This window comes from Phocoena sinus, chromosome 19 (assembly GCF_008692025.1).
Source record: "Phocoena sinus isolate mPhoSin1 chromosome 19, mPhoSin1.pri, whole genome shotgun sequence".
In the NCBI taxonomy this organism is placed as follows: Eukaryota; Metazoa; Chordata; class Mammalia; order Artiodactyla; family Phocoenidae; genus Phocoena; species Phocoena sinus.
In genome coordinates this window covers 11,280,613-11,299,535 of record NC_045781.1, presented here as the reverse complement: position 1 = coordinate 11,299,535, position 18,923 = coordinate 11,280,613, and the positions used below count along the sequence as shown (strand labels likewise).

Genomic DNA, 18,923 nt, shown 5'->3' with positions numbered 1-18,923 from the left:
TAAGTAACCGCTGCTATTCCGCCCTGCTCTTCTGCCCTTGCAGACCTTCTTGGTCCAGTTTAGCATTCCCCAGGTTTTGGAGCTTGACTCGGATTTTTGCTTGTGGACTCCGAGCCGCCGCCAGAGGGCAGCAGACACTGTTTGACTGAGAAACTACTACAATTCCCAGAAGCGCCCGCTCTGGGCTGTGCGTGATGCAGCCTCATTCATTGAGAAGAGAGCGGAAGTGTGGCTGCGCTTTGCCTTCTGGTTAATGCAGTTTGAAGAGGCTTTAGCGCTACCGTTGGTCCTACCCCAGTGGTCTGTGTCCGCTGGGAATTGCGGCCAGCTACAGACCGAGTGGACGAGACTTTCTTCAGGATTCAGAAAGGAGAGGACAATTAGTGTGATCACAGGATCTGATTAAAGTCTAGAGACTCCATTTCCCATCATTCCACAAGGCAGGAGGGGCGGAGGGTGATTTCATTCTAGTTCCAAGTACTTCCGGGACGGGGACACACACACACACACACACACACACACACACACACGGGGACACACACACACACACACACACACACACACACACACACACACACACACACTCTCTCTCTCTTTCCCAGCGCGCTACTGTCCTTCCGGGTATGAATCGATAAGTGGGGCGATATAATGCGTGCATAAAACCCAAGGCTACTCCTAGCAGCCGGCTTCCTTCTTTTGGGCCTTTCAGGATCCTGTGATTTAGGAAGCGTGAGGATGCAATAAGCTTAATGGGGGTTCAAGAAAATTTCTATTTTCATTTCTTTCAAACTTCGGCTCAGCCTGCTGGTGCAACCTACATTGCTAGAAAAAGCTAGACAGTATCCGAAGACTGTATTGTCCTGAGAAACCACCGGAAACTTTGTTTCCTAAATCGTTTGCGGGGAGGGTTTTCCTTCCGGATTTGTGGAAACTTGGAACTTGGAGTGTTTGCACTCCATTTTCCAGCAGCCCCTGACAGACTTCGGCTGTTTCTTGGGACCTGGCGGCGGGGCAGGAGGCGTTGAAACTTTCTTCAGTCTCCCCTGGGCAACTGCTGTCTTTCACCTTTCGCTCACGCTCTCCCGAAGGTACCTATTAGACTACACTTCCCGGCAAGCCTCTGCAGTCTCGTCTCACAAAGGGTCGGGATCCGGTCTGGACTATTCCCCAGCATGCTTCAGGATCATGGTAGATCCCTCCCCTTCAGTCAGTGGGAAGGCTGCCTTGAACTCCATTTCCCAGAAGACACAAAGGCTCGCTGTAGCAACTGCTCTGAAGCCTCGGTGTTGACTACATTTTCCAGCGGGGACTGCGGCCTAGCGAAAGAGGGAGGAGGAATGCTATTCCATTTCCTAGCCTATCTCCGGAACTGCAGTATCCACTTGGGGCTTAGGGATCACATGGGACTCCATTTCCCGGCGTGCTTTGGAAGTAGCTTCACACCTGCAATGCGGTGAGGGCGTGGCGATGACTCCATTTCCCGGCTTGCCTCACGGCCCGATTGCGGCGGGTCCGCGGCCTCCGACTCAATTTCCCAGAGGGCACCTGGCGCTGGTCGGCATACAGCCAATATACTAAGTGAGCGACTGGACTCCGTTTCCCGGATTGCATCACGTCTACACAGCTCATTGATGGAGTACTACATTTCTGAGCCACACCTAGGGACGCGCGGTTGCCGCAATGGAGTGAGTGTGCGACTCTGATCCTACTTCCGAAAGTGCTTCAGGGTCCGCTGTGGGCACAGTCGGCCAACTTATTGACCAGGACTGTGTTTCCCGAGGTGCAGAGCGACCTATCAACCCCGCGGTCCACTCTGAGGTCTTTGCGGACTCCATTTCCCGGCGTGCCGCGCGGCTCGCTGTGAGGGCCGACAGCGGCGACGGCGGCGCGCAGAGCCGGCGGACTGCATCTCCCGGCGTGCCGCGCGGCGAGCGCTGGGCCGGAGCCGGAGCCGGAGCCCGAGCGGCGCGGCCTGGAAGAGGCCGGATCCCGGGGGAGGCGGCAGCAGCGGCAGCGGCGGGGGCAACCCGGGCAGCCCGAGCCCCGCGGCCTGGGCCTGCGCTCGGCGCCATGAGCGGTGGCGCGCCTTCGGGGGGCGGCCCTGGGGGCTCGGGCCGGGCGCGGACCAGCTCATTCGCGGAGCCAGGCGGCGGCGGCGGCGGCGGCGGTGGCGGCCCCGGGGGTTCGGCCTCTGGCCCAGGCGGCAGCGGCGGCGGGAAGACGTCAGTCGGAGCCATGGGCGGGGGCGTGGGGGCCTCGAGCTCCGGGGGTGGTCCCAGCGGCAGCGGCGGAGGAGGCAGCGGCGGCCCCGGCGCGGGCACCAGCTTCCCGCCGCCCGGAGTGAAGCTGGGCCGTGAGTACTAGCGTCGACCGTGGCGGGTGGAGATCGGATCCCTGAAGTCACTTAGACGTCGATCAGGTTTTTCTTTATGCTTAGAGAGGAGCTTGAGGTCACTGTGCCTCCCCAAACTGGGATCTGAGCTCTCCCCCGTCCCAAAGAAAGGGATTTGGGGGGGTTACCATCACTTGGAGTTTAGAATTAGATTTAGTAATCCTCTAAGAGACAGGGGTCACAGGTTCCTGTTCTTCCAGTACTGAAGTCTTGGGTCCGTGAGCCTTAAAAACAGGGATCCGATGTTGCCAATCATTCGAGAACAGGATCAGGGGTTATTGTCGCTTGCAAATGGGGCTCAAGGGTTATTGTTTCCCAAGAGAAGAAGAATAATATCAGAACCATCCAGAAGGAGGGGTCTGAATGTGCTCCCCTTCAGAGCATGGGGATTTGGAGTGAATATCACTTAGAAGCAGCGATTTGGGTTTGCTGTGTCCCCAAAGAACAGGGCCGGGGCTTTCCAAACCGGGTACATAGTCACCTTCTGTTTTAAAAGACTACGTCTACTATCATTATCTGTGTGTAATATGTAGAATTGTACCCCCAATGGTAGAAATTAATGATTGCTGCTTCTTGAGGATAGATTGGAAGTCAGCATACTTTTCAGACCAAGTCCATAGTCAGTATTATTCAAAAAAGATGAGTCAGTGGGTCTCCTTTCACAGAAATGGAATGAGGGCAGGGGAGGGTCCCAGTTCTACCCCATAGAATAGGGATGTGAAGTTATACCTATTTCATTATTCTGAGAAATGATGTCACTGGCTCTGGAAAAATAGCTATGTAGGATCATCTCCCTCCAAAAGATGGTGTCACTGGTCCCTTAGAATGGATTTGATTCATCATTGATCCCTTTTCTTTGGGGAACCTTTCATCAGTTACCCAAAGAAGAGGGATCACTATCTCCCAAGAATGCCGCCAAATTTTGTTGCTTTTTACAGAATGGAGTTGGGAATTATAGCTTTCCTTGAAAGCACTGAGGCTGGGATAGCCCCCTGATGATAGAGGTCAGGTTCACCATTCTCACTATTAAGTGCTTGTTCATTAGGGACCAGTTACACACAGGATGGGGTCTGGGGCTCTGGACCTCACAGATGAGGTCAGGCCAGTGCTTTTTTCTAGCCCCAGAGTATTTGGGTAAGAGCTAATTGTCCCCCCAACGTGAGAGTTAGGGTACTAGCACTTACTGGAGGAGTCATTCATTTCTGTCACCAGAAACCAGTGGTGAAGTTACCAGTACCACTTAGGGAGGACTTAAGAGATCACTATACCCTGAGCTGTGAGAAAGGTTAGTGCTACCGCTCTCAAGCAGAAGAGGTTAGGTCAGGCTTTCCCCCAGTGAGGAGGGGCCACAAGGCTGTTAGCTCATAGTGGATGGATTCAACATCTGGCAGTGCTGGTGCCTCCTCAGATCAGGAGGGACCATTCATTTGCTGCTTACTAGAAGTGGAAATTAGGGGTCAGCAACCCTTGAACAGCAAGAGGTTTTATGTGTCAGTATCCTCCCCTATGGGAGGAGTCAGGATTTGGGGTTCCATGAAGGGTAGAGGAGAAAGGGCACTGGGAGGCATCCAGTAGCCATCTTTGAAGACTGGGGAAGGGACAAAGAACCCCCCGCAATGAGCTTCCTGTAGTGACTCCCCTCCCTCTCACAGCCCCACGATGGGGTGGTGGCCAGAGGGGAAAGGTCAGTAGATCTTGTGTTCCCTTTGCTCCCCAGGTGACAGTGGGAAGGTGACCACAGTGGTAGCTACTCTAGGCCAAGGCCCAGAGCGCTCCCAGGAGGTGGCTTACACAGACATCAAAGTGATTGGCAGTGGCTCATTTGGGGTCGTGTACCAGGCACGGCTGGCAGACACGAGGGAATTGGTGGCCATCAAGAAGGTTCTCCAGGACAAGAGGTTCAAGGTAGCTTGGGGGGAAGGGGGACAAGGAGGTTTGATTGCACATGACTGGTGAGAGAACTCCAGCAAGAGTGCTGGACTTGGGCTTCCACAGGGGATCTGAGCATGGGCCAGAGGAGAAGGGAATGAGTTGTGTGGAAGATGGGAATGTGGATTCCAGGAGAGTCCAGAGCTGACTTTATTGGGCTTTTGCTGTAAGTGCTTTATAGGTGAGTTTAACTTATGGAAAGATTCTCTGAGGGTAGGTACTGTTGTTATTCCCATTCTAAGTAAGCAGAAACTGGAAACTGAGACTCAGATGAGAGAATTGCCCAAGGTCAAGATAGAATCTGATTCCCAAGCCCTTCACCTTAACCACTAAGTTACACCCCTGCCCAGAGGAGAAAGGAAGGTGGTGGGGCTAATGAGTATGTTTGCGAAGGTCAAGCTCTGCCCTAAGGGTTTGACAGGTGCAGGGAGACGTCCTGCCTGTGCTGCACGTGCCTTGGTTTGGGGCTCTGTCCTGTCTGAGGAAGGAGTACCCTTTCTTCATTCATACAGAGGTGCCCTGTGAGCTAGTAGAGGCCCCTTGGATCCTAGGCTACTCTGGATGTAGGAGAACTGAGCCTAGGCTGAAGGGAACCAGGTCAGAGCCTAGGTCCCGGGCAGTGAGGACTCTCAGGGGAGCTCCAGGGTGCTGCTCGGAATTTGAGTATAGTTGAGTCCCAGAAGTGAGAGGGGTCTGAGGATAGGGAGCTCTGAGGCCTTGAGGGGAACAGAGAATAGAGAAGAATGCTGAGACTGGGTCTCCTGGGAAGAGGTTGAGGCTGGATCCCCATTGGGAAGATGAGGATTGGAAGCTTGGAGTCTGGGACTCTGGAACCAAGCCGGGGTCCAAGGGCTCAGATGCCTCTAGTGAAAGCAGTGGGGAGGAGTGGGGACCAGGGTGAACTGGATGGCCACTTCCTGTCTGTTGTTGCTTGCGCCAGGCGGGGAGGTGGGCCTCATGTGGCCACATCATCTGATTTTTAAGAAGCTGGAAAATTTAGATGATATGTGAAGTCATTTGATTGGTAAATCTCAGCAAAAAATCAAGCATCTTTAAAAAGTAGGCTGCAGAAAGCACATAGAAGTGGTCTGAGTTTAGCCCACAGCTTGTGTGTGAGGGGAGTGGGCTGGGGGTGAGGCCTCGGAGCTGGGACGCAGGGAGCCGCTGCTTGGCTCTGTCGGCGGGAGCCGGGGAGTAGAGCTGTGGTGGGGGTGCGGGGAGGGGGGCGAGGAGGGCTGGTGGGTTTCTGAGGCTGCCTTCCTTTGCCCCCGAGAACCGAGAGCTGCAGATTATGCGCAAGCTGGACCACTGCAACATCGTGAGGCTGAGATACTTTTTCTACTCCAGTGGGGAGAAGGTGAGACCTCAGTGTGTGGAGGAGTCCTCCACTTTGACTCCACCCGTTTGCCTGCCTGCCTTCCTCATGACTACTGGTCTCTTCCCCCGTTATTCCCCACAGACCTTCCCTCCCCCCGTTCCTTGCTCTTTTCTCACAATGCCCCACACCTCTCCTTTGCTCTCTGCAGAAAGACGAGCTTTATCTAAATCTGGTGCTGGAATATGTGCCCGAGACGGTGTACCGGGTGGCCCGCCATTTTACCAAGGCCAAGTTGACCATCCCTATCATCTATGTCAAGGTAGGCAGGCAGGCAGGCTGCTGGGGCCCAGGCCCACAAAGCCAGGAGCTCCAGACAGACACTCCTGCCTCTGTGGGTTCCCTCATCTCCAAGTTTACGTTGGTCTCTGGAGGCCTCACGTTCCCTGCCCTTGTCCCTATACCCCCAGAGATGGAGCACGCCAAAGGCAGGGCAGCCCAACCCAAGGACTGACTCAATCAGGGAGGCAGGCTGACCAGGCTGGGGAGGCTGCTTGGGTCCATACTGGGAGCCCGTTGGTACCAGTTAGTGTTGGTGGAGTTAGCTCAGAATCGAGGTGGGGAACTAGAATGCAGAGGGGAGACGATGAGCTCAGAGTCTTGGCCTTTGGAGCCTTGGCAGAGGGGTGATGGGAAGGAGGCAGGGTTGCGGAAAGGTTAGTGCCCACAGAGCCAGGAACGCATGAGTCTTAATTCATCACCTGTGCAGGCTTATTCCCCAGTGCTTGGTGCCGTGCCCTGTATGATACTATCCGTAAGGAGGTGTTTGAACGAATGGATGAGTGTATGGGCTAGGGATGCTCTAGAGAACAAGGCTGGAGCAGCCAGCTGCATTGGGAGGCGGAGGTTGGGTGCGAGTGTGTTGGAGGTTGCATGGGGCCCCATTTTTCCTCCCGCTGGCTTTAAGTACCCCAGGCCTAGGTGAGCCCTGGGGCTCTACCAGTGGTGGGAGCTGTGGGACTTCGCTTCCTGGGAGGCAGTGGTGTGGTTTGTTGAATGTGTCCTGTGGCTGCCTGTGTTCCGGGGCCAGCACTGAGCAGTTCTAGAGGCCCAGATGACTGAGACCCAGGCCTTGCTCCTGCAGAGCTCTCAGTTTAACAGGGTAGACAGGTGTCATCACAGAGAACTATAAAACTACTAGCAACTGCCATACTGGAAGGAGCACAGGGGATTCTGGAAACAGAGGCCCTGCTTGCTTTGGGAGTGAGAAGGATCAAGGAAGTCTTCTGGGAGGAGACCAGGCACAGGGCAAGAAAGTGGCATCTCTGGCCGAGGGCACTGGGAACAGAGGAGGAGGGGGCCCAAGAAGCATCCCTGAGCAGATATTATGTGCCAGGCACTGGTCTAGGCCCTGGGGGATGCAGCAGTGATGGAACCACAAAGATCCCTGCTCTTTTGGCACTTACATCCTCGTCAGTAGGGAAGAGGGTGGCAGGAAAATCCAGCTGGAGAGGGGCTGGCTCGTGGGTGGTTGTGACTGGTGGGCAGAGGAGGCTGAGCCTTTCCTATAGCCGGTGGACTTGGTGAGGCTCCCCGGCCTGCTTTAAAAGAAGGCCTTCCTGATGTATCTGTCTTACTCATCAGGCTTCTGCTGAAGTGTGTGCTTGAAGCAATGGTTTCCAAAGTATGGACCAGCACCAGCACTAGGGGCTTGTTGCAAATGCCTCATCCTGAACGACTGAATCAGAAACTCTGAGAGTGGGGCCCAGCAGTCCGCAGTCCCTGTTTTAACAAGGCCGCCAAGTGATTCTGGTGCTCGCTAAAGTTTGAGAACCAAGGGGCAGCAAACTGTTTTCCAGTCAGGGAGAGTGGGTGGAAGGGCTCTTCAGGCCCAGATGGTGGAGCAAGGGTGTGCTCTGTGGGGAGAGCTGGGCTGGAGTTCTGCTGTCCCCTGCCTGCCCCAGGTGTACATGTACCAGCTCTTCCGGAGCTTGGCCTACATCCACTCCCAGGGTGTGTGTCACCGCGACATCAAGCCCCAGAACCTGCTGGTGGACCCCGACACCGCTGTCCTCAAGCTCTGCGATTTTGGCAGGTGGGCCTGACCCGGGGTGTGCTGGGTGGCTGAAGGGGCGAGGAAGGATCCCGACCCTTGGCTTGTGTTGACTCCTGCCTACGCATCTCTTCCCACAGTGCAAAGCAGCTGGTCCGAGGAGAGCCCAATGTCTCCTACATCTGTTCTCGCTACTACCGGGCCCCAGAGCTGATCTTCGGAGCCACTGATTACACCTCATCCATCGGTCAGATTTGAGGGAGGGTGGGGGTGGGAATAGCAGTCATGGCGGTTTTTGAATTCTTTCTGTGTGTCTGCCAGGCTCGGTGATAAAAGCTTAACATCTGTTCTTTTAGCCAGTCCTCAAATTCAGGAAGGTGATGCTGTCACACGTGCATCTTACAGTTGAGCAGTCTGAAGCTTAGAGTTGCGAGGCCACCTGCCCGCAGCCACACTGCTGGGCCTGGGCAAGGCCGGGCTTTGAAAGCTGACCTGACTCCAGAGTCCATACCAGCTCTGGAACCTCCCAGTCAGTCCTCTCTTCTCAGGCAGGGGGAGGGGCTGACGGTGACCTTGGGGGAATCGGGAGGTAAGGCTTTGCCATCATGAGGGTGTGACCTGCTCACAGGGCCTCCATGCCCTTCCCTGTTGCTGGGGATGACAGCGCCAACTTCCAGGCATCAGGAGAGGGTGTGAAAGTGTTTGGAAGAGAAGTCATCAGCAGTGTGAGGAAACTTCATGGTCCCTAGATGTGAACTTGTGCTGTGGCGGTCAAGGTTCAGACCAGGGAGGGGTGACTACCGGCCTATAGCTATTCCCAAGGGCAGGATAGAGGCCAGAAGTGAGTAAGGCAGCCCACTTAATGCTTTACCTTCCTGAGGCCCAAAGAACACAGGTACCTGTTCTTGGCCTGTTGATCTGTCCTCTGAAGCTAGAGGCAGCGAAAAGGCTTATTCGGGTCACAGAGTGGAGAGAGGCAACGGAAACATCTAGGCTGGAGAGTGCAGTGCAGTCAGGTCGACTTGGAGCTTCAAAGTCAGGCTCCTGTGTTCCTAAGCTGTGTGTGACCTTGAGCAAGGCACTTCCTCTCTGAGCTGAGAAAATGGGGCTCCCTGGCATCTCTCAGGATGACCATGAAGGATAGAAATGTATGCCAGGGGATGGGCATGGTAGCTCTGACCCTGCCCCATTCCTCTTCAGATGTGTGGTCAGCTGGCTGCGTACTGGCCGAGCTCCTCCTGGGCCAGCCCATCTTCCCTGGGGACAGTGGGGTAGACCAGCTGGTGGAGATCATCAAGGTGAGGGCAGGGCCAGGGTGGGCAGGGATTGGGCTAAGCACCAAGGGCCTTGGCTCAGACCCCTCCCTTTCCCTACAGGTGCTGGGAACACCAACCCGGGAACAGATTCGAGAGATGAACCCCAACTACACGGAGTTCAAGTTCCCCCAGATTAAAGCTCACCCCTGGACAAAGGTGGGGCAGGGCTAGGGGCTCAGGCAGCATGGCTGAGGTCCCTATTGGAGGCCAACTGGTCTGGGGACCTGGCTAGAGTCATGGCTCAGTAGTGGGTCAGTAAATTTCATCACATTTCAAAGTTTATGGAATGTCCCATACTCTAAAAGTCGAGGACCCACAGTAAATGCAAGAGTCCTGTTTTCCTGGTGGGGAAACACGCTCACGGCAGGGCCCATACAGTCAAGGGACCTGAGCGGGTTGCTCATCTGATACAAACTGACCTCCCCTCAGAGGCCGGGCCTCAGTTGCCTCATGTGGAAAGTGGGCTTGTGGGAGGTGGGCAGGAGTATACCGGGGCCCAGGGCGTCTCACCCTTGTCACCTCTGCCCCCTCCACCCCCCCAAGGTGTTCAAATCCCGAACGCCACCTGAGGCCATCGCGCTCTGCTCTAGCCTGCTGGAGTACACACCGTCCTCAAGGCTCTCCCCGCTGGAAGCCTGTGCCCACAGCTTCTTTGATGAACTGCGATGTCCTGGAACCCAGCTCCCCAACAACCGCCCGCTTCCCCCTCTCTTCAATTTCAGTCCCGGCGGTGAGGGCACAGCCTGGGATCTGGGTTGTTGGAGGGGCAGCCAAAGATTGTCAAGAGCTTGGTGTCGAAGACAGGAGTGGGGAGCTGAGGGTGGGCTGCAAGGCAGTCCTGGGGCTCAGGAAATACCCCCGATTCCGGGAGACCCAAACCGACTTCATCTGCACTCTGCAATCCTCCTGTGTTAGGCTCTTGCCAGTTTTTCATTTAAAGTGTTCAGTGGCTACGTGTGTCCCAGGCAACTGGCCTTGCCCAGAGCTGGGTCCCTATTTGGTGCCCCTTTCTAACCTCGACTGGGTCTCCAGGTGCCCTGTCCCCTGACTAGGCATGTCCATTCCTGTCTCTAGAACTCACCATCCAACCATCTCTCAACGCCATTCTCATCCCTCCTCACTTGAGATCCCCGGCGGGCACTGCCTCCCTTACCCCATCCTCACAAGGTAAGTTGGGGGGCCATCTTCTGAGCATTAAAGCTGCATTTCTCTGCCTGGGGTGGGGATGGGTCTGTTCTCTGTTCTCACAACCACTGCGTTTCCTGCAAAATTGTAGACATTCTGACAGAAAGTGTATGTTACATGTGAATGGCCACCTTTGTGAGGCATTATTGCCTGTATTTGTGTTTAAATGCAAACCGGAAAACCAAAGACATAAGTTTAGCCCGCACAAACAAAAAGTTACATTTGTTGCTCACAGTAAAAAACAGGGGCCATTTTATGTACAAATCCAGATTTCCTGTTTCTCTTGGGGAAGAAAATAAGACTGGGCAGCAGTGGGCCTGCCTCTGCTCAGGGCAGTATTACCAGCTGGAGCTGAGTTCCAGCTGCCCCTGTTCTGTGGGGCCTGGCTTTCTGGTGAGTCACTCAATGACCAACCTGGCCCTTTGGCATTTGAGTTTGCAACCCTAGACCTAAAGTGACAGCTTTCCATTTCTAATGTAGCATCTCACACCAGCTTCCTACTCTTGGGGGGGTGGGGGTGGGGGCGGGCGGTGGCTAAAAGGCAAAGGCTAACTGTCTGCTCCTTCCTTCCCCCTCAGCTTTAAGTGAGGCTCAGACCGGCCCGGACTGGCAGTCGACCGATGCCACAGCTCCCCTCACTAACTCTTCCTGAGGGTGCCACCAACTACCCTTCCATCTGGGAGCCCCCAGTGGGGCTGGGAAGGGGGGCCATAGCCTGTCAAGCTCCTGCCCTGACCGGGCCCCTAGACTAGAGGGCAGAGGTAAATGAGTCCCTATCCCCACCTCCAGTCCCTCCCTCACCAGCCTCACCCCTGTGGTGGGCTTTTTAAGAGGATTTTAACTGGTTGTGGGGAGGGAAGAGAAGGAAGGACTGGGGATTTTGGGGGGGGGGGGCGGCGGCATGAGGACCTCCTACCCCCTCAGCTCCCTCCCCTCCCCCCAGGTCTCCACCTCCTCCAACCCCCCTCCCCTCCTGTATCCCTTGTAAATAGAACCAGACCAGCCCTTCTCCTCCTCTTCCCTTCCCTGGCCCCCGGGTGTAAATAGATTGTTATAATTTTTTTCTTAAAGAAAATGTCGATTCGCACCGTCCAAACTGGCCCTTTTCCCTCCAACAGCTGTGTCCCCCGCTCCTGTCCTCTGCCCCTAAGGCCTCCTCCCTCCTCTCCCCATCCTGGAGGGCAGGGGCAGTGGGGGAGCCCCTGATGTCTTAGTTTCCACAGTAAGGTTTGCCTGTGTACAGACCTCCGTTCAATAAATTATTGGCATGAAAACCTGCTTGCTGTCTGGACACTTGTTTTCACAGAGGTGAGGGAGGTGCCTGGGGGGCTCTCCTGGGACAGGAGTGGGCTGCATCTCAGGCAGGGGAACAGGGTGGGATGAACCCAGGCTGGCCCTGGCTCAGGTGCCCAAGCTTCCTGTGCTCCAGCCCTCCTCTGCACATGTGATGAGCTAGCTCTGGCTTATCCACTGCAGCACAAATCATCTGCCTGCACTGAGGGAGGGAAGCACTGTCCTTCCCAGGTGACTGGTGAGAACTGGCCATCAGATAGGCCAAGGCCACAGAGTATAGGGGGCAAAGTCAAGGTTCGAACAAAGGGCTCCCTATCTTACAGCCTGAGCTACCTGCCACTTCAGGGGGACACAGGACGATGGGGGGTGGGTCACTCAGGCCAAGACAACCTTGGTATAGACTCTTAGTGGGCATGGATGGGGGCAGAGGAGCTGTCCCCAAACCCTAGCAGTTCCCCAAGCCTTCATTTCCGTCTTAAACGAGGCCCCACCTGGCCCACCTCTTTAGGGATGCTGGGAAGTCACAACCCTGGGATGGCTGTCGCAGAGAGTATGGTTTTTTGTTTTTTTGTTTTTTTTTTGCGATACGCGGGCCTCTCACTGCTGTGGCCTCTCCCGTTGTGGAGCACAGGCTCCGGACGCGCAGGCTCAGCGGCCATGGCTCACGGGCCCAGCCGCTGCCGCGGCATGTGGGATCTTCCCGGACCGGGACATGAACCCATGTCCCCTGCATCGGCAGGCGGACTCCCAACCACTGCGCCACCAGGGAAGCCCGAGAGTATGGTTTTTCATCTTGCTTTGAAAACACGCTGGGGCCAGGTGGTGGGGCCATGGGCAGAGGAAAATGGCATCTCCCCCACATGGTGCCAATGGTAGGCGAGGGCAGGAGGCCCTAAAAGTAAAAGGGAGCCTGGACAGGAGCAACTGACATGTCCTCCACTGGACTCCATTTGTGAAGAAAAAGGGAGAAGAGTTTTGAACATATCCCAGAGGGTGTTCGGGGACTGTTCTGTAGCATCTGGGCTCCGCTGTCTGCGTAGGCAAGCCCCAGGGGCATCTGTATACCGCCCAGAGCAAACCCTGGCCCGCCCTGCTCAACGCCATCCAGATGTCACCTTGTTTGTAGGATGAACACATAGAGCAAGTGGACTGGGTAAGAGAAGGAGGGCTGGTCTGGACAAGGGGCTAAACTCGGGCTCCTGGGGACCCCTTCCGGCTGCTCACACCCAGTGGGCCATGGGGTCACTGAGGGTGTCCTACACCCTCCTCCCACCCCCATGGCCTCTGCCCAGGTCTGGCCCCATCCTGTACCTCCTGGACCATCTCCAGTTTCCCCTGCCCGACCCTGATGCCAGGGAGCCCTAACCCCACCTATGACCCTCACCCCATCCCATCCCCCACACTGCCCCAACTTCTTAGCCTGGCTTTCAAGGCCTTCCCAGGTCTAGGCTTCCCTCCTTCCCTGCCCTGTCGCCCCTCCTCTGCCCAGCCTCCCTCCCAGACAGCTCAGCTGCAGCCACGTCCTGCTGCACCTGTCTGCGTACCCTGGTCAGCAGAGGCCTGAGACAAGCCTTCCCGATGGACCTGCCATAAATCATCTACTTTCATTTGAAGAGGGAATGATTGTCAGCCCAGGTAACCTCTGAAAAGGTTGGGGATTCCTTCCTGTTGCCAAGACGTTTTATCTTTTGAGGCCCCTTAAACCCCAATTGCTCTGTGACAATGGCTCACTTTTCCTCCAGTTACCGTGACTCCTCCTCTGAGCCCCCGCCCCCTGCAGTGGTTTCAGGTCACAGTCAGTTCACAGCTGTATCAGTTACAGATATGGGCTAAAAGGACCCCATGGATTCAAATCTTGGCCAATGCCTCTGCCCAGCTATGAGATCTTGGGTGAGTCTCTGTCCCCGTTTTCTCACTTGGGATAATACTGAGATCACCTCACAGGCCCGCTGAGATCATTATACATGTATAGTGCTAACTGCAGTGCCTGCCATGGCCGGGCAGTCAAATGTTTGCTGTTATTGTAGCTGTCAATAACTGGACGACCTCCAAGTATAGCAAGAACTCACCCTCCTTGCGGTGCTGCCTGCCTGGAATATTTTCTTTGTCTTCCACTAGCAGATTTCTACTTTTTCTTCAAAGATTAACTCCTTTAGGAAGTCTCTGACTCCTGATCTACCATGGAGGTTTGTTCCCTGCTCTGGGATCCTACTGTCCCTGCACATCCCCGCTGCAGCTCTGAGGGTCCTGGGGCTGAGATCCATCTGCCCCCACTTGGGCAGGGCAGAGGCCTGATTCGTCTCTGGCCCCCAGCACACGGGAGGGAGGCCTGAGAACACCCAGGCTGAATAAATCAACAAGACATTCAGAGAGCAAGGCCATCTGTATTTGTGGGTGTTCCTCCCACCACACTGCGTGGCTCCTGGGGCAGAGCCCACGTCTGACTCATCCCCGGGTTTCCAACATCACCCACCTGCAGCTGAATACCGGGGTACCTATAGATTGCCCTCCACGTTGTCAAAAGTGAGATCAAGGAAGCCCAGAGAAGTCAAGTGCCTTCTTCCACCAGGCAGAGCCAAGTCCTGGGAGCCCAGAGTCCAGAGAAGGCTAGGGCTGGGGGGACAAGCAGAGGATGTGAAGAGGTATGTGACAGGGCCCAGCACAGAGCTGGCACATGGTTGGGGCTCAGGAAAGGTTACCTGATGTTGCTGGGCACCAGGGTGATGCAAAGAGCCTTGGAGAACCCCGCTTTGCAACGCAGTGGGGTGACCGGGACACATCATATCGTGTCTCAGAGCTTCGGCGTCCCCTCAGGCAGAGAAAGGTGACGCCTGGTGGGGCCGTTCTGAGGAGTGAGTGGGTAAGAGGCCAGGGTGGGTGAATGCTGGCACCCGGTGGGCGCCAGAGTGGCTTGCCAGGGCGTGGCCCCCTTTCTCCCCAGAGGTGCCCACACTTGATTCTGCAACCAAACCCTTTTATTGTTGCTCTTCAGCTGTGTCACACAAAGGCCGTGTCCAATTGCAACAGCCCGCTCGCTTCAGTGGCCCCCAGTGCCGCCTGGCACAGCTGCAGCGTGTCCACAAGTGCCAGCGGCTGGGACGTCTCGATGATGGCAATGGTCTCCCCGAGCTCGGTGCACATGATAGTCTGCTGAGGCTCGGGGGGCGGGGGTGGGGGCGGGGCAGGAGGGGGCGATCTGGGAGGCTGCAGTGTCATCGTCCGAGCTTGGGCGTGGACCCGCTGATGCAGTCGCAGGCCCGCCATGGCACGGAACCAGCGGCCGCAGGTCCCGCAGTAGTAGGGGCTCTTGTTGTAGAGACCAGTGATGGGGAGGCGGGGCGCACGGGCAAAGGCAACTGGCCGCAGGTGCAGCCTCCGGTGCTGCTGCAGGTTAGAGCTCTGCGTGAAGCGCTTGCCACAGTCCAGGCACTGGTAGGGACGCACACCCGTGTGGGTCAGCTGGTGGCGGCTGAGGTTGGCCAGAGAAGCAAAAGTCTTGCCACAGGAATGGCACTGGAAGGGCCTCTCGCCCGTGTGCGTCCGCAGATGGTTGCGCACGTGGACCAGCTTCTTGAAGCCCTTGCCGCAGACACCGCAGCGGTGTCGCCGCTCAGGGGGCCCATGGACCGCGCGCCGGTGCCGGGAGAGCCGGGAGGCGGAGGCAAAGGACTTGGTGCACTGTGGGCAGGGCAGCTGGGCAGGTGGGGCAGGGGGCAGCGCGGGGGGCGTGGGCTCGGCAGGAGCCGGGGAGGCGGCCGCCGCCGCCGCCATGGGAGGTGCCCCGCTCTTGCCAGCGTGAGTGCGCCGGTGGTAGAGGAACTTGGTCATGTTGCTGAATGTTTTGCCGCAGCGGCAGCGGTGCAGTGGGTTGGCGGTGTGGGCCCGCCGGTGGGCCACCAACGTGAGTTCTGTGCTGAAGCCACGGCCACAGTCCATGCAGAGGTAGCGGGCTTCGCCGCGGTGCAGCCGCAGGTGCTGCTCCAGCGAGGCTGCTTTCTTGAAGACCTTGGAGCAGGTCGTACATTCATGTGTGCCACCAACATGGGCCCGCCCGTGAGCCAGAAGCCGGTTTGCCGAGCTGAAGCTGCGCTGGCACTGGCTGCAGTGGAAGGGGTGAGCTGCTGACGCTGGGCCACGGGACGCCCGCCGGTGGCGCCGGCGTGCCCCTGCTGAGGTGCAGCGTTGAGGACGATCCCCACAGCCCTGGGCCTCGCCGGCTGTGGACTTGTCAGCTCCCTTAACATCATCACCAACCTCTGCTGCTGCCTCTTCCTCGTCCTCTGTCTCTTCGTCGTCATCTTCTTCATCCTCACCCTCCTCCTCCTCCTCTAGCCCGTTGCGCTCTTCTTTCTCTAGGGAGTCAAAGTGAGTGCCCTGGTGCTCCAAGAACTCCTCAGGGGTGGTACACAGGGCAGAGCACTCAGGACACTCATAGGGCTCCATCTTGACTTCGGGTGAAGCAGGGGGTGGAGGTGGGGAGGGGAGGGGAGGCAGAGGAGGCGGCGCCGGCGGTTTAGCCGCTGCAGCAGCAGAAAGGTGCCGGGCCTTCCGATGAGCCACCCACAGCTCAGGCGAGGGAAACAGCTCCTGGCAGTCTCCACACTGGTACTGGATCTGGCTTGCAGACTCCCGCAGGTGGGCATCCTGGTGGGCCAGGAGCTCGCTGGGGGAGAGGATGAGCTGGCTGCACTCACCGCACTGGAAAGGCCCATCCTCAGTGCCTGGCACCAGCTCCGGCTCCAGGCCAGTGTCCTGGGCGGTCAGCGCCTCCTCCTCTGTGACAGTGGGTACATGCTGCTCCTGGTGTGAGAGGACTTCTTCCAGCGTGTTGTAGAGGCTGCCGCATTCAGAGCACATGAACTGGAAGAAGAGGGAGGAGGCAAGGGCCTCCCCAGGTGTCATCTCCGTCACCTCCGTTAACATCTCCATTTTCTCCCCTAACGTCGGTGTTGACATCTCCACTGCCCCTGGTGACATCTGTGTTGGCATCTCAGCCACTTCAGCTGCCTCGGCCACCACCTCTGCCATTGTGCGAAAGGCAGTACCTGGAGAAAGAAGGGAGTGCCTAGTGAGACCAGGAACTCAAGGGGAGGGGGGATGTCTCAGGAGTTCCCTTGCCCATCCCATCACTCACCAGCCTCTAACAATCAGCAAGTCTGGATCCAATATTTATATCTCAGTCTTCAGTGAGCCTGTGACCCTGTAGCTGAACTGCACCCCATGGCAGCCAGGTATCTGCAGAAGAGAGACAGCCCTTCTCAGTCTGGCCTCTGATGCCACCCTCCTTACCCAGAGGGCTGGTCACAGCCTTTGCAAGAACAGAATGTGTCTTTTGGGGTCTCTTGGCCTTGGCCTGTGCAGTTTCCTCTCTGTGCAGCGTCTTTCCTCTATCTACTTGTACACAGGGAGATGCAGCAAGGTATTTAAGAGCATAGGCTCTGGATAAGACTACCCTTGGGTTGAATCTGAGCTCCACCACTTACTTCATCTCTCAGAGACTGCATTCTCATCTGTGAAATGGACTAAAAGTAGTACTGACCACAAAGTCCCTGGTACTTTGTAAAGCTTAGATAGAACCGTTACTTGTAATTCTCCAGAAATGTTGTTTTTGAACCCTAAGTCTTTGATGCTGCCTGCTATTCCTTCTGCCAACGAAGTTCTCTCTTCTTTTCTAGCAAACTCTACATCCACAGGGTGGTGGCCACTCCCTCCTCCTTGGGGTTCTTACAGTATACTGTGCCACCTCCATCATAGCAAATATCATGAACTTGGGATAGAGTCTGTGCTCCTCTCACCAGACTGAGCCTGCCGGCAGGGCAGGTCTGATTTATTGTAGGGGCTGCTGTCACCAACAAAGCCACTGACCAAGGACAGGGATTTTAACTTTTGAACTTCCCTCTACGTGCCCCATCTCTCCCTCTACAGGTGTGGGCTCAACCTAACGCAGGCCCCTTCACGCAACAGGGCCTCAGAGTCCCTACAGCAAATGACTGCCGCCCATGCAGGCCTAAGCAGTAATGTTCCAAATATAATCCCCACCACCTCCATCTCTTCTTCAACTCATCTGTTAGTGCCAGAGGGCAGGTGGAGTTCGGCTTCCAGCTCTGCACACAAAAGTTGCTCATGTGTAGCTAGCTCCCAGAGGTCTCACCATAATAAGCACTGAGGAGATTCGGTGAATGCATTATGCTCCCTCCAGGATGTGGGGCCCCGAGAGTTTAACTGTCCTTGTGCACATTCCACTTTTCCCACCAGACCAGCCCTCCTATTAGACTGTGAATTCCCACAATAACAAGGCCCAGCACAGGGCCCTGCTATCAGCTGCTTTCCAGTAAATGCTCCTTAAGTAAATGATTCACTGAAAGCCCAAGAGCTAAACTTTCCAACTCCCTCACTAATTTTTGAGTTGCTCAGGCCCTGGCACACAAAAGCCATTCAATAACGGACCTTCCTGGAAACAGTCAACCAGGGGCCTGACAGTTCAGCTTTGCATCGTTTACAGCACCACTCCCAACAGAGAACTCTCCTCCAGCGAGGCCCAGTGCCTGGTGCAAGGCTTACACAAAATAGGCACCCAGTAAATGTCTAGAAAATGGCCCGAAGGACATGGTATTTGGACTTTCCTAGTCTGCATTCCCCATTTCCCAATCCTGGATTGTGAATTATTGGGGGAACGGATGGGTTTTTGTTATACAGTAGACCAATAAAAGTCCTTCCAGGAAAGAACCCACCAGGGCCCTGGAAGTTCAACTTTCCTGAGACACATCCCTTTTCTCTGACCAGACGTATCAACTACGCAACCTGAGAGCTCCCTGCAAACGGTGGGGGCCGGGCGAGCTCGAGCGTAGAGTCCTGCACACCTCAGGCGCTCTATCAACGGTCCAGGGCACAGAGGAAGCCGCACTCTCTTTCCACGCCGCGTCGCTCCCGCCCTAGCGCAGGCCCCAAAGCTCCTCGACCCCCGGAGTCCCCCTCGTTCTCCCTCCGCCCTCTCCGTAAGCCCAGCTCTCTCTTCCCCGGCCCGCCCCGCGGCGCCCTCACCCGTCTCTCTCGCCTCCTGCAGCCCCGCCGCTCTTGACACAGACCCTCCGCTCCAGGCGTGTGGGACCCCCTCACTATCCACGCCTCCCATTGGGCGCTGCCCTTACCCGCGGCGGCCAATCAGAGCCGAAAGCGGAGGGCACGCGCTCCTGCGCCTGCGTATGGACGATTAGGCGGGGCTCGGCGAGTTTCTCCACGCACACAACTGTGCCCTGTGGGCGGGGCTCCGGGCTCGGAGAAGCGCCTGCGCAGTTCTCCCGGGCCGCTCCTCCGCCAAGTCTGAAAGTTAAGTGGAGATAAGTGAACATCACTGGAAAGCAAGGATCATGGAGTGGACTGGGTGGCGGGAGACCTTGACAGAACTGTCATTTCATAGCTAAAGACACAGAGCATCTCTGA

General features: G+C 56.4%; 2 protein-coding genes across 2 annotated transcripts; one reads left to right on the top strand and one right to left on the bottom strand.

The window, feature by feature from the left end:
* The first annotated feature begins 1,501 nt into the window (after positions 1-1,501).
* On the top strand, positions 1,502-11,468 carry GSK3A (glycogen synthase kinase 3 alpha). Its single transcript, XM_032614191.1, has 11 exons — positions 1,502-2,353; positions 4,110-4,297; positions 5,595-5,678; positions 5,848-5,958; positions 7,601-7,731; positions 7,830-7,936; positions 8,890-8,987; positions 9,066-9,161; positions 9,549-9,735; positions 10,080-10,172; positions 10,769-11,468. Exons 1-11 carry the CDS (start codon positions 2,071-2,073, stop codon positions 10,840-10,842), a joined length of 1,452 nt encoding a protein of 483 aa, XP_032470082.1. The 5' UTR covers positions 1,502-2,070; the 3' UTR covers positions 10,843-11,468.
* A 2,379-nt stretch (positions 11,469-13,847) lies between these two features.
* ZNF526 (zinc finger protein 526) lies at positions 13,848-18,650 on the bottom strand. Its single transcript, XM_032614159.1, has 3 exons — positions 18,525-18,650; positions 16,618-16,718; positions 13,848-16,528 (listed from the first exon to the last, which is right to left on the bottom strand). Exon 3 carries the CDS (start codon positions 16,509-16,511, stop codon positions 14,481-14,483), a length of 2,031 nt encoding a protein of 676 aa, XP_032470050.1. The 5' UTR covers positions 16,512-16,528; positions 16,618-16,718; positions 18,525-18,650; the 3' UTR covers positions 13,848-14,480.
* Between the last annotated feature and the right edge of the window lie 273 nt (positions 18,651-18,923).